General features: G+C 34.6%; 1 protein-coding gene across 11 annotated transcripts in view; it reads left to right on the forward strand.

Annotated features, from left to right (window-relative positions):
- RIMS2 (regulating synaptic membrane exocytosis 2) overlaps positions 1–15494 on the forward strand; it is a 605965-nt gene that overhangs the window by 94459 nt on the left and 496012 nt on the right. For 6 of the 11 annotated variants that reach the window (XM_086336253.1, XM_086336255.1, XM_086336266.1 and 3 more), the window contains exons 2-3: positions 10860–10892; positions 11294–11380. The exons of the other annotated variants lie outside the window; for them this stretch is intronic. In XM_086336253.1, the coding sequence (XP_086192379.1) occupies positions 10860–10892; positions 11294–11380 (120 nt within the window). The remainder of the gene's footprint in view (positions 1–10859; positions 10893–11293; positions 11381–15494) is intronic. 11 annotated transcript variants of the gene reach the window in all.

Genomic DNA, 15494 nt, shown 5'->3' on the forward strand with positions numbered 1-15494 from the left:
ACCCCATAGACGGCAGCCCACCAGGCTTCCCCATCCCTGAGATTCTCCAGGCAAGAACACTGGAGTGGGTTGCCATTTCCTTCTCCAATGCATGAAAGTGAAAAGTAAAAGCGAAGTCGCTAAGTCGTGTCCGACTCTAGAGCTACTTAAGCATAATATCTTTGACTCTAACCCAGCAGGGCTGACTCTAAACCCAGCAGGGCGGGCAGGGTCCATTCTAGCCTCCTTTCTTTGCTTATTTGTAACTTTTTTCCCTGACGGTGAAAAATCTGGTACTCATTAGCAACGATTTGTTTACTTATTGTTCAACCCTGGCTTACATGTACAATAGAATCAGAATTGCTAACCTGTGCAGTGTGAAACAAATTTGCCAGTTAGACTACAGTATTTATGTATAGTTCTTTTTAGGCTTTAGTGTTACAGTTTTCTAAACTTTTCTCTCCTAATGTTAATTAGGTTAGCAACTTTCCCCACCCATCCTTGTCAGTGAGGTTGTGTTATACATTTTCCATGCAAAGATTCATTTGTCATGTTCTTCATTCCATCCTAGGATTCTCCTGTCCTGGTTGACTTTTTAAAATTTTGCATACATTAAGATTTACTCTTTGTCATGTTTTTGTTGGTTTTGTGTATTTTTCCCCTGTGAGTTTTGACAACTATATATTGTCATGTATCCAGCCACACAGTATTATACCGAACAGTTTCAACAGTTATCCTAAAAATTCCCTTGTGTGACCTCTTTGTTGCTAACTCCTCCTGGATCTTAAGGGAAAAGCTTTTAATTTCTCATCATTCAGTCTGAAGTTAGCTGTAAGTTTTGTTGTTGTTGTTATCAAATTGAGGACATTTCCTCAATTTCTTGCGTTGAGAGTTTTATCATGGATGGTTCTTGAATTTTGTCAGATGCCTTTTCTGTACCTCTTGATGTAGTCATATGATTTTTCTTCTTTAGCCTGATGATGTGATTGATTACATGGACTGATTTTCAAATACTGAGCTAGCATGCTATGCTATGCTATGCTAAGTCACTTCAGTCATGTCCAACTCCGTGCGACCCCATAGACGGCAGCCCACCAGGCTCCCCCGTCCCTGGGATTCTCCAGGCAAGAACACTGGAGTGGGTTGCCATTTCCTTCTCCAATGCATGAAAGTGAAAAGTGAAAGCGAAGTCGCTCAGTCGTGTCCGACTCTTAGCGACCCCATGGACTGCAGCCTACCAGGCTCCTCCGTCCATGGGATTTTCCAGGAAAGAGTACTGGAGTGGGGTGCCATTGCCTTCTTCGCTGAGCTAGCATACCTGGGTTAAATCCAGCCTGGTTATGCTATACAATTGTTTTTGTACACTGTTGGATTCAATTTGCTAGTATGTAGTTGAACATACATTCATTGGTGTTCATGAGAGATGTTCATCATAAATTTCATTTCTTTTAATGTCTTTGCCTGGTTTTCATAAGAAGGTGATGCTGCTATAGAGAATGAGTTTAGAAGTGTTCCCTGGGCTTCCTTTTCTGGGAGAATGTAGAGGATTGGTACCATTTCCTCTTTAAATGTTTGGTAGAATTCACTGACAGAACTGTCTAGACCTTGATGATTTCTGTTTTGTATGGTTATTAACTACTGATTCGATTTCTTTAATAGATGTAGACCTATTCAGATTATCTGTTTCTCCTTGTGTGAACTTTTGTAGATTATATTTTCTAAGAAAATGGTCCAGTTCAGAAAGTTATTAAATTTCTGGGCATATAATTGTTCTTAATATTTTTAGATCAGTAATGATAGACTGCCTTTCATTTCTGATATTAGTAATTTGTGTCTTCTTTTTCTTGACTAGTCTAGCTCTAGGAGTTTATAATTTTATTGTTCTTTATAAACAGGCAAATTTTGGTTTTGTTGATTTTTGTCTGTTGCTTTCCTATTTTAAATTTCACTGATGACTCTGCTAATTTTTATTATTTCTTTTCTTCTTGTGTTAGACTTAATTTGCTTCCCCACCCTGCTTTCCTAGGGTGGAAGTTAGTTTTATGGATTTAGATCTTTATTTTTCCCCTAGCATATGCATTTAGTACTAGGAATTTTCATCTAAGCACATATTTAACTGCATCTTGCAAATCTTGATACATTTTCATTTTCACTTTAGTTCATAAAATTTCAAATTTCTCTTGATAATTCATTGACCTTTGCATTATTTAGAAGTGTGTTAGTTTCTAGACATTTTGATTTCCCACTACAGTTCTGTTATTTATTTCTAGTTTAATTTGATTGTGAACTCAGAGCATACTATGTATGACTTATGTTAAGTTTGTTGACTAGTGTATTATGGTTTAGTATGTGGTCTGTCTTGGCGAACATCCCACTGAGCTTGAGAACAGTATGTATTCTGCTATTGGATGAAGTATTATAGAATGTCAATTATATCTATTCTATTGATGATGCTCTTCAGTTCTGCTATATCCTTGCTCATTTTCTGCCTACTGGATCTGTCAATTACTGATTGAAGTGTAACATCTTTAACTATAATAGTGGATTTGTATATTTCTTGTGCCTCTTGTATTTTGACATTCTGTGGTTAGGTTCTGCAAATTAAGGGTTATTTTGTGTTCTTGGGAAACTCACTTCTTTATCATTATGGAGTGCCCCTCTTTATCTCTGACAATTTTCATTGCTCTGATGGTGACTTTGTCTGAAATTAATGTAGATTCTCCAGCTTTCTTTTTAATTACTGTTAGAATGGTTTATCTTTCTTCATTCCTTACTGTGTCTACTTCAAGTGGTTTCTTATAGAAAACACATTGTTGACACTCTTTTTTTTTTGTTTTTGGTTAATCTACTTTGACAGCTTCTTTTAATTGGTGAATTTAGATCATCCACATTTAAAATTGAAATGTCAACCCACTCCAGTATTCTTGCCTAGGAAATCCCATGGACAGAGGAGCCTGGCAGGCTACAGTCCATGGGGTTGCAAAGAGTTGGGCATGACTGAGCACGTGCATGCACATATACACACTACTTTGACAATTTCTATTTTTTAATTGGTGAATTTATATCATCCTCATTTAAAATTATTATTGATATAATTGAGTTAATAGCTATCATATTTGTAATAGTTCCAATCATTGCCTTTGTTCTTTTGTTTACTTTTTTGGTCTTCCACTGTTTCTCTCCAGTCTCTGGTTTGAGTTCAGCATCTTATATGATTTGATTCCATTTTCTTTCCTCACTTAACGTATTTTTAAAAAAATAATGTTTTTTAATGGTTGTTGGAGAGCTTGCTACTGATTCATAAATGAACAACTAATCCAAGCCTACTTTCAGATAACACCATACCACCTCAGGGGTAGTACAAATACTTTATAAAAGTGTTTTCCTGATTTTTCCCTCTTGTACCTTAAAAATTGGTATTAGTCATTTCACTTATCCTTAAGCTATAATCATTAAAAACTGTGTTACTACTATTATTTTGAACAAACTTCTGTTAGATCAATTAAGAATAAGAAAAATAAAATATTTTTTTTTTACCCTCATTTATTCCTTTGGCAACCCACTCCAGTGTTCTTGCCTGGAGAATCCCGGGGACGGAGGAGCCTGGTGGGCTGCTGTCTATGGGGTCGCACAGAGTCGGACACGACTGACCGACTTAGCAGCAGCAGCAGCATTCCTTCACTAATGCTCTTCCTATATTTTATATAGATGTTAGTTTCCAACTTATATCATTTTCTTCTCCCCTTTTTACATTCTTTGAAAGGCAGGTGAACTAATGACAAATTACCTAATTTTTTCCTTGTCTGAGTAGGTATATTTTTCGATTAGTTTTGAAGAATAATTTCATTGCACACAGAATTCGAGGTTAGTGGGTCATTTTTTCTTTCAACTCTTCAAATATTTTATTCCACTTTCTTCTTTCTTGCTTGGTTTTTAAAGAGAAGTCCAAAGTAATTCTTACGTTTATTACTCTGTAGATAAGATGTTTATTTTCCTTCCAGCTTCTCAGAATTTCCTCTTTGTCTTTGGTTTTCTGCAGTTTGAGTAGCATTTGCCTAGGTGTATCTATATATATATATATATTTTTTTTTACTATTGATCATGCTTAGTATTCCTCATGCTTCCTAGGTCTATGGCTTGGAACCTGTCATTAATTTTGGAAAACTCTCAGTCTTTGTTACTTCAAGTATTTCTTCTGTCCCTTTCTTTCTTCTCCTTCTGACATTCCCATTGCATGTATATTATACCTTTTATTAATTATCCCATAGTTCGTGGACATTCTATTCCATCTTTTTTTCTTTGTCTTTCAGTTTTAGAAGTTTTTATTGGCATATTTTCAAGCTCATTTATTCTTTTTCAGCTGAGTGTAGTCTACTGATGAGTCTATCACAAACATTCTTCATTCCTGTTACAGTGTCACTAATTTCTAGAAATTCCTTTTCATTCTTTCTTAAGCAGTTTATTTCTTTGCTCACACTACTCATCTGTTTTTTTTTTAAACTTCTTATTTATTTATTTTTAATTAGAGAATAATTGCTTTACAATATTGTGTTGGCTTCTGCATTAATCAGGCATAAGGATACACATGTCCCTCCCTCTTGAACCTCTCCCCCACCCTCACCCCATCCTACCCCTCTTGGTTGTCATACAGTACCATGTTGAGGATACATTTGCAAATGAAGCAATTGAAGAGGTATTAATCTCTAAAATATACAAACAGCTCATGTAGCTCAATTTCAGAAACAACCCCATCAAAAGATGGGTGGAAGATCAAAATAGACATTTCTCCAAAGAAGACATACAGATGGCTGACAAATACATGAAAATATGCTCAACATTGCTCATTATTAGAGAAATGCAAATCAAAACTATAATGACCTTCCACCTCAAATCAGTCAGAATGAGCATCATCAAAAAATCTGCAAACAATAAATGCTGGAGAGGGTGTGGAGAAAAGGGAGACTTCTTACACTATTGGTAGGAATCTGAAGACATACAGCCCCTGTGGAGAACATTATGGAGGGTCCTTAAAAAATAGAACTACCATATGACCCAAAAATCCTGTGCCTAGGCATATATCTGGAGAAAGTGAAAGTGAAAGTGGAAGTGTTAGTCACTCAGTCATGTCTGAGTCCTTGCGACCCCATGGACTGTAGCCTGCCAGGCTCCTCTGTCCATGGGATTCTCCAGGCAAGAATACTGGAGTGCTTTACCATAGGCAATCTTACCAACCCAGGGATCGAACCTGGGTCTCCTGCATTGCAGGTGGATTCTTTACCATCTGAGCCACCAGAGAAGCCCTTTATCTTGAGAAAACCATAATTTGAAAAGACACATGCACCCCAATGTTCACTGAAGCACTATTTCCAAAAGCCAGAACATGGAAGCAACCTGCTGTTCACCAACAGATGAATGGATGAAGTTGTGATACCTATATACAATGGAATATTACTCAGCCATAAAAAGGAATGAAATTGTGCCATCTACAGAGATGTGGATGGACCTAGATCATACAGAGTGAAGTCAGAAAGAGAAAAATATTATATGTTGCTTGTATTGGAATCTAGGTAAATGATACAGATGAACTTATTTGCAAAGAAGAAATTGACACACAGATGTAGAGAACAAGCTTAAGTAGGTTGTCTTCTTGCCTGGAGAATCCCATGGAACATTATGGAGGGTCCTTAAAAAATAGAACTACCAACAACCCAGAAATCCCATGCCTGGGCATATATCTGGAGAGGTCTTTCTTGTTTGTTTTTTTTTTTTAATGTAATTGTTTATATCTAGAAATTTCTTGTTTAGCACTGCTTTAGCTGCATCTAATAAAATTTGGTACATTTGTTTTGTTTTGTTTTCATTTGTCTCTGAGTATTTTCTAATTTTCCTTGTATTTTCTTTTACTCATTGTTTTAAAGTGTATGTTCATTAATTTCTAAAAATTTATGATTTCTCTAGGTTTCCTTTTGTTTTCAATTTCTCACTTTATCCTCTTGTATTTTCAGGCAGTTCAGTTCAATTGCTCAGTCGTGTCCGACTCTTTGTGACCCCATGGACTGCAGCACACCAGGCTTCCCTGTCCATCACCAACTCCCGGAGCTTACTTAAACTCATGTCCATTGAGTCGGTGATGCCATCCAACCATCTCTTCCTCTGTCGTCCCCTTCTCCTCCTGCCTTCAATCTTTCCCAGCATCAGGGTCTTTTCCAGTGAGTGAGTTCTTCCCATCAGGTGGCCAAAGTATTGGAGTTTCAGCATCAGCATCAGTCCTTCCAAAGAATATTCAGGGCTGATTTCCTTCAGAATGGACTGGTTGGATCTCCTTGCTGTCCAAGGGACTCACAAGAGTCTTCTCCAACACCACAGTTCAAAAGCATCAATTCTTTGGTGCTCAGCTTTCTTTATAGTCCAACTCTCACATCCATACATGACTACTGGAAAAATCATAGCTTTGACTAGATGGACCTTTGTTGGCAAAGTAATGTCTCTTTTTTAGTATGCTGTCTAGGTTGGTCATAACTTTTCTTCCAAGGAGCAAGCGTCTTTTAATTTCATGGCTGCAATCACCATCTGCAGTGATTTTGAAGCCCAATAAAATAAAGTCTATCACTGTTTCCATTGTTTCCCCATCTATTTGCCATGAAGTGATGGGATTGGACACCATGATCTTAGTTTTCTGAATGTTGAGTTTTAAACCAAGTTTTTCACTCTCCTCTTTCACTTTCATCAAGAGGCTCTTTAGGTCTTCACTTTCTGCTGTAAGGGTGGTGCCATCTGCATATCTGAGGATATTTCTTATATTTTAGAAGATACTTTATATGATTTCTCTATTTTAAAGTCTACTGAGACTTAATTAGTGGCCTGACATGTGGTCTTTCCTGGAAAATGCCCCATTTCCACTTGAGAAGAATGTGTTTGATTTTCTTTTTGGGTGCAATAGTCTATATATGTTTGTTTGATTTAGTTGGTTTATTGTGTCTTGGTGTGGGTCTCTTTGATTTCATCTTATATGGAATATGTTGATCTTCTTGAATGTTTATATTGATGTATTTTATCAAATATGGGAAACTTTTAGCCGTTATTTCAGCAAATATTCTCTCTCTCTTCTTCTGGAATTCCTGCAACAAACCTATGTTGGTCTACTTAATGGTGTCCCATAGTTCCCTTAGACTCTCTTTTCTTCAATCTGTTTTCTTTCTGTTCTTCAGATTCAGTGCATTTTATTGTTACATTTTCAAGTTTGCTGATTATTTCTGTTCCCTCTTGAAATCTGCCTTTGCATTCTTCTAGTGAATTTTTCATGTCACTTTTTGTACTTTTTTTGGGAAGGGGGAAATTTGTCTGGTCTAAAATTTGATACAAGGCAGATTGACAGGAGAAAAAAATTTTGTTTGCACAGAGGTCACATAGAAATGAAACCCTTAAAGTGACCAAGTCAGGCTGTTTATATATTCATTTTACACAAAGACAGTTATTTTTGACAAGTTAACATAAGGGCTTTACTTGTAGTGGCAGACCAATGAAGAAGTCACACAGATTTTTTTCATACAACTTTCTTTTGCCTTGAATGTCCTAATTCTGTTGGTGAGTATGTTTTCTGTACTTTGGGTATGGGGGAATACCTTCATACTGGAGCTTTCTTTCTTACTTTCGGGGGAAAGAGAATGATCAGAGTATTATTTTTCTCTCAGTATCACTTTTTTCTCATTGTTTGTCAAGTAGCTTTAATTCAAAATAATCTATATGCCATTGTGCATGTCTTGGGGCAGCCTGCTCTCAGTCAGGAAACTGGTCGTATTAATATAAATATGTGGTAAGTCTGGAAATCATATTTCCCCCTTCACTAATTTTTGTTACTTTCTGTTATTGTTTTTATTTAATTTTATTCCTTTTTGTTGTAGGCTGTGTCTTTCTGAGGATGAGGCTTGTGTTATAAACTTGAGATCTTCTCAGTCTTTTCTGAATTTGCCCCTTTCACTGGACAAGTGTAGTGACTTTCTGTTTTTTCTCATGTATGCAGTTACTTTAAGTTTCTTTAAAGTCTGGCTCCCAAAGCAGGGAGGAATTAAAAAATGAAAGTTGTGGGGAAAATGCACTGGTCCTTTATTTTTTTAAATTTTATTTTATTTTTAAACTTTACAATATTGTATTAGTTTTGCCAAATATCGAAATGAATCCGCCACAGGTATACATGTGTTCCCCATCCTGAACCCTCCTCCCTCCTCCCTCCCCATACCATCCCTCTGGGTCATCCCAGTGCACCAGCCCCAAGCATCCAGTATCGTGCATCGAACCTGGACTGGCGACTCGTTCCATATATGATATTATACGTATTTCAATGCCATTCTCCCAAATCATCCCACCCTCTCCCTCTCCCACAGAGTCCAAAAGACTGTTCTGTACATCGGTGTCTCTTTTGCTGTCTTGTATACAGGGTTATTGTTATCATCTTTCTAAATTCCATATATATGCGTTAGTATACTGTATTGGTGTTTTTCTTTCTGACTTACTTCACTCTGTAAGGATTGTTAAAGAGAGTAGAGAGCTCTGGGAGTATTTCAAAAAAATATTTTTTCCCCCGCTCCTGCTGCTGGATGCTGGAGGAAATTTTTCTCTGATCTTCACAGTGAGCAGCTGGTAGGGCTTTGTGGAAGTATGGTGGTATGCCTAAAACTTGGACTCCTTGGAATTTTAAACTTTTTATCTAGTCCAAGGAGAGTCTCTAACGGTTGGTCAATTATGTTAAAAGTCTTCCAAAAGACACTGGCCCCATGTGTGGGCCTCTGCTCCTGAGCTTGTACTATTGGTAAACACTAATAGCCTGTCCCCATTTGTCTGTTTTTCTAGTTTTCAGTTTGCCCACTCCAAAATTGTTTGAGTTAAGAAGAGTTGTTGATTTTCAATCTGTTCAGCATTTTTACTTGCAAGGATGGGAGTGATGATTTCCAAGCTATTTATATATTTTATTGGAAACTGGAAGCCCCTCATATAGTTTCTGGAATGCAGGAATGTGGGAGTTTATTGTTAATAATGTTAAGGTACTGTCCAAGACATATATAATTACTTTTCCATATTACCCCTGCTTAAACTATTATCTCAGCTGAATTTTAAGTGTGGTCAGATACTCTTGAGGTTTGATTTCATCTAATATATTGGACAAAAGAAGGATAATTTTATATTCTTGATTGTATTTAAAGATGATAAATATTTATACTGCTATGCTTGTGATACATATTTTATTTGGGAAGCTGATGCAAATGTTTATATATTTCACGTATATTTTACAAAGCCCATAAACAATTTCTGAATTGGTAATTTACATTTTTATGTCTGTTAATTATTTCAACTTACATTTTAAAATTAGAAACTGATTTATAATTAATGTAAATTTATGATAAAAACATTTATCACTAATTAAGAGCAAATATGATTTCTTGTAGAGAATCACCTAGGATGTCTTCAGATATCTTCTCCTCTTTCATGAACTTATTTTAATGTTTTTGTTTTTAACATACATATTATTTGGTGAAGGATAATCTTGAATTGTTCTCCATTTTGATAAGCTGGTTTGGTAAATTTTTTATATAGGACCTATTTTGTTCTAAAACATTAAGAGATTTTTATGTCTTATTCTCAAAGAAATACAATGATAAGTTTTCTAGATAGATTGTCACTATAGTTTGCTTGTATTTGTTTGCTTATATATTTGGTGCTAAATATAATCCTTTATTAATATTCCGTTATATCTCTATTTAAATACTAAATGATGTCGCCTTAGATCTAGGTTAAAACTGTTGTACTTTTTGAAGTTTATGCAGAGAACAGAAGATATTCTTTTTAGTTAATATAGAGATATATAAATACCAATTATATTCATTGAGACACAAAAATGTATAAGGGTATACCCTTTCATTAAATCATTAGATCATTTAAAATAAAAACACTCTGGAAAAAATCAGTTTAATTTTAAAAAAGAATTTAATTTACAGTGTTAATATAGTTTCCTAATGAAAGTCCTAGATTCTGGGGATCCATTTTAGTTACCAATCCTTAGTCTTTCTTTGGGAAAGTAAAACTAATCAACTGATCACTTATCACAGGTTTACCTCTCAGGACCAGTCCCAGGCAAAATGTGGGAACCACATTTCAGAGGCATCTCTATCCTTGTGTTTTAGCTTTCTCTACTTTTAAATGTCCAGCTAAACAGTGAAGCACTGAGTTGATTACAGGGTAAATGCATTTTCAGTCTTTTATAGTTTTATGAATAATTTACTTTAGCTTATGAATATTTTAAATTTAATACACATAATTATCTTAGTAACTATTTTTAGGTATATTGGATGCATAACTCCCCAACTTCTTTATCTGCTCCTTTGTGAAGTAAATAAATCCATTTGGAAGGCTTTAAAAATACATTTATAAAACTTTACATTTTATTTAAAACATTTATACCTTTACTTCAATTATATTAAGGAAGAAATTTTAAAATAAAGAGGAAATCTGTTCATCTTCAGTAGACCAAATGTAACTATTTAATATAATACTTTAAATGCTTCAGTTTCAATATTAATACAAGTATGCAGAAAATTTGAGGACAAATCATGGAATCATTAAGACAGCAGAAGAATTTTAATATTAGCCCTCTAATAAAACAAACGATTCAACTTTTCCTTTTGTGTCATATTAATTCAAATTCAAATATATGGCATAATTCAAATATATGGCATAATTCAAATATATGGTATAATTCAAATATATGGCAAAGCATTAAGCTTTTCTATGTAACAGACCTCATTTTTCATTTTTATCTGACCACAGATCTGTAGATAGAAATTTCTTCCTAGTACAGTGCACTCAGTTGTGCAAACTTATCTTTTTAGGGTCAAAGAAGAACACAAACCACAGACGACACAGTAAGTAAACGTATTTAAGAGTTCAGTAGGCTTGACTTCTGTACCTTTGCCACATTCTGCTTTCTGCGCCTTGGATGGTATTAGCTCACACTAATACTGGATAGGCTGCAGCTAGTGTGTCTGCTTTCTGACCCTCTGGCTTGTAAGAGAGCTGCCTGCAGCTTCTTACTTCATCCTTACACTGACTAGATGTAGTTTTTTGCTGCCTGCTTGTGGACTGATTAAGTGTTCAAACTTAATTTCCCTATATTCTGACTGCCTGGATGATAACTGAAGCTCATATTTCCATTGGCTGTAGCTTCTGTGCCTGTGTATTTTTATTAGTATGGATAAGAAAACATATTCCTACAGTTGTTTTATTCATTTGGTTATTCAGTCACATTATTTGCTTATTTAAACAGGTGGTTTCCCTTTAGTGGGATCACTGAACTGGTAAATAACGTTCTTCAGCCCCAGCAAAAACAACAAAATGAAAAGGAGCCCCAGACGTAAGTAAGCTGATCTGTACAGACTAAATATTATCTCTGATAGCATAACATACTGAAGAGTAGGTATTAAAATACAGCCCTCGAAATAGCATTCCTCAGAAGTGAACATTGTTAGATTATGAAGATGATATTTTCACCTTTTATGCTTCATATTCCATGGAAATATTAAAAGAAAACAGGGTAATTTATAGGGTAGTAAGAATAAAGAGGTAATTCTCTCCCCAACTTTAATATAAATTACATTATCTGTATTTATCCAGTAAAATATTATCTCCAATAATGCAATATATTCCAAAGCATGTTTCTTTCAAAAATAATTCCTGAAGACATAAGATGTATTTACCACCACCTCCCCGCTCCCCCACCCCTGCCCACAGCCCCTGATTCAATCTTTGTTCAAGTTTATACAGGTGTTTTTTTTTAAAGGCTAGGAGAATTTCTTTATTGTAATACTTCTGAGTGTCTAAATATGCTACAAAGGTGTTAGTTAGAATATATAATCTTAATTAAATTTCTGTGACCACTAAGTCCTGTTTTCACTGAACATTTCATTAGATTATGAAACATAATTTGGGAAATGCAGCAATTTATTCTCACATCGGTCTGAAACATTAAAATATGTCAATTCCATTTATTTCAGTTATTTCTAGATTGAAACACATTCTTTAAAAAGTTGTTCATACTTGTATCTTTTTAACTTTGTGCAAGAAATATTATTTATGTTGTAAAGTGGAAGTTACTCGGAGAATGTGAGAAAGATTGTGTAGATATAAGTTCCACTCTCCCCATGATAATTGCCATCTTACTCAGAAATGCTGTTACCAGTCAGCCTCTGTGCTTTCCAAAAGTAGGAATTATGTTTGTGGAGAAGATGGTTTGGCTGTAGGAATGGGCAGGTTGAAAAGTGACACGAGCTTTAGGAGAATAGCTACCAGGAACCTTAAGATGAAACATTCAGAAAAACATTAGTATTTTTGCCTTTAATCCAAACTAGAAGGTAATGTCTTTTTGTTTTGCTATTGTTGAGGGTACTCCCTCATCCATTTTGTGTTCTCTTGTATGCATTTTATTTTAAATTTTGTCAGTGTTTCAGTTTCAGTTGAAGTAGATAACTGTATTGTGATATGCTCCTCCTAATAGTTGATAATGTAGATGTATAGTTGAGACTGTTGCTATATTTAAGCCAGTTGAAATCAAGACCTGTGTTTGTCTTGTCTACATTTTATCTTTGACATCTAGCAGAATGCCTGACCCACAGTAAGAACTCAATAAATGTGTCTTCACAACTGATTTTATATGTTTTATTCTCTTATAAGAATAATGTGTTCCAAGGGATAGAAATAATTTCTTTAATCAGCAAAAATAGTGTTAAAATTGCACAAAATATTATTGTTTTGCTCATTTTTCTCTAAGGCACTGAAACATGGTAACAGAGTAAAATCAATAGCAAAGTATAATTAGATGCAACTTTGTCTCAATTTAAAATGATGTCAGTTATGTATCTTCTTTGTATGTTTTAGAAAATAATCAAGATTAAATTACATTATTTAGTAGATTACAGTAGATATTAAATAAAATAGATATTTTGTTAGTAAACTTAAGAAGTGATTTCTAATTACTGAAACAAAATAACATTTGATTGGCATAAGCAAAGATCAAGGCATATTTGAAATGAAATAGCTTTATTTCAAAATAAAAATAATACAATTTGCTTTGATTTTTGGCTAGGAATATTTTAGGAGAAGAGACTAGTACTTTGTGATGTTTTAAAAATTAATTTTATATTAATAAATATTATTTCCATTAAAATTTTTTGGACAACTAATTCATTTTCCTTGTTCTGTGACCTATACAGTTTTAAAAAATCAGAACTAATAGGTTCTCTTACATCTCTTCATCTTACAGTCTTATTGTGCTAAAGATTTCTGATACATAAGTTTTTAGTAGCTTTCCTTTTATCTTTCTGATCTACAGATGAGGGTTTCTTCTGAATCTTCTTTAATTCATCTTCTTTTCAATCAGAGTCTAGGATTTCTTATTTCCAAATCATCTCAAGGTTTCTCTCTTTGACTACCGTTTGAGTGGGATAGCATCCAATCTGCTTGTTCACTTATCTATTAAATTATTTTGGAGCATTGTATTCTAGGTATTCATTTTAATTTATAAATGTCAGAAAGTACAACTTATGCTTTTCATATTTTGTATAAACATTTCACAGTAGAATAAGTAAGTATTCTCTCAGTATTGAAAATCTAATATTTCCTGAATAGTAATTTCATTTTAATGAATTCCTGTAAATCCCATGTTGTGATTATTTAAAAGTTTAATGATGTAGGTTCTTTGAAGTCCATAATTTTGAAGCTTGTTTATTTCATAGATGTTTTTAAAAAATGTAACAGGAATGCAATTTTGGATTTTGAATGTAATATAATTTTGATTTGGGTATTTCATGTGAAAATGTAGGTATAAGTATAATAATGTATCCAACTTTGACTTTCCATAAATATTAAAGTATAGAAAATGGATTGAGCTGATTTTCAGTTGTCAGTTCATTCAGCCTTTGCAGAAATTGCCTAATATACAAATTAAGTAATTTAAAATTTTTCTTTCACTACTTTTTTGGTTTAACATCAAAATGTAATTATCTGTAAGGCAATGTAATATACATTATATGTAGAGTGTAAAACAAGTCTTTGAATAATTATAAAGGGTATACTCAGAAAAAATATAAATGATTTTTAATGCAACTGTTATTTTAACTTGGTGCTCCCAATATGTAACTTAGTATCAAAGATACAAATAAACTAACCAATTGGATTAGTTTGACTTTGAACCATCGTGTTTTATTCAGGTTGTGACATGGTAAATAATAAATGTACTTTTGAAATAGTAGGAAAAAAAATGGTAAGGGGAAGAATTTTTTAAGCTTAGGGAACATGACAGGTGAAAGTTTTAGTAGCGAAGGGTTTGAGAGACACAAAGAAGACTAGTGTGGCTGGAATATAGTGGACAAGAGGGAATGCGAGACCAGGTGTAGAACTCAGACAGGGCAGTGTTCTTCTGGAGAGTGAGAAGGAGTTTAGATCTGAATCTCAGTATAAAGGGAACATACTGAACAATTTTAGACATCAGAGTGATATGATTTAATTTATGTATAAAAATCAATCTGGCTGTTCTATGGATAGCGTGCGTGAGGATGGAGGTTGAGAGAGTAGCGAGGAGGCTTTTGTGGAGGACTTGGCTAGAGATTATGATGGCTTGGACCAGGTTGATTACACTGAAGAGGGAGGGAAGTGGATTAGAGGTATATTTGGGGGTTGAAATGATGTAATTTGTTAGTGGAGTAGATTTAGAGGAAGTTAGTAAGGAAGATTAAAGAACCAAAGAGGACTGCCAGATTTCTGACTGGAAGAATTTATTGGGTGGTGATACCATTTACTATGATCAACAAGCAGAAAGGGTGAACTGGTTAGAAGTAGAAATTAAAGCTGAAGTTTTAAATTTTAAAAGTCTAAGATGCTAATAAGTCAACCAACTTTAAAGGAACGATATGGATTAACTGGAGATAAAACTTCTGGAGTTGTCAGTATGGTGTATAAAGCTTGAAGAGTAGAGAAGCTGACCCAGTGAGAGAGTGTGTGATGAAGAGCAGATAAGAATGTCCAAGACTGATGAGCCCAGAACAACTCAGGTTACTAGGAGTCCAGGGGTAAAAGGACTATGGTTCCTGCTCTCAAAGGTTTGACCTTCAAACATGCTGATAAGTAATGAAAAACAATATTGTGGAGACTTCTGGTTTCCTCCCTGATATACAAAGAATTTGGAAGCTGTCATTCCTATCCTTACAAGAAAAGAGCTGGATAAACCGAACAAACTGAAAATCAACTCTTCTTTGATCCATCAGAAAAGTGAGGTCACGGGACAAATGAGTGCCCTGACAACTGAAAGGAGAGGTAAATAGAGAGAATTTCTAGGAGTAGAACCCACTGGGGCCAAGAACTGGTAGGAAGTTGTTGAAATACGGAAAGCTGAGTGTAGACTAACTTAGGAGTTAAAGATTCCTGGAAGTCCAGCCTTCAGGGAGCCCCCACCCTAGATTTATGAGTTTTACTTC

Source organism: Bos grunniens, chromosome 14 (genome assembly GCF_055505025.1).
Source record: "Bos grunniens cultivar Pamir isolate PY7600 chromosome 14, Bosgru_T2T1.0, whole genome shotgun sequence".
Lineage (NCBI taxonomy): Eukaryota > Metazoa > Chordata > Mammalia > Artiodactyla > Bovidae > Bos > Bos grunniens.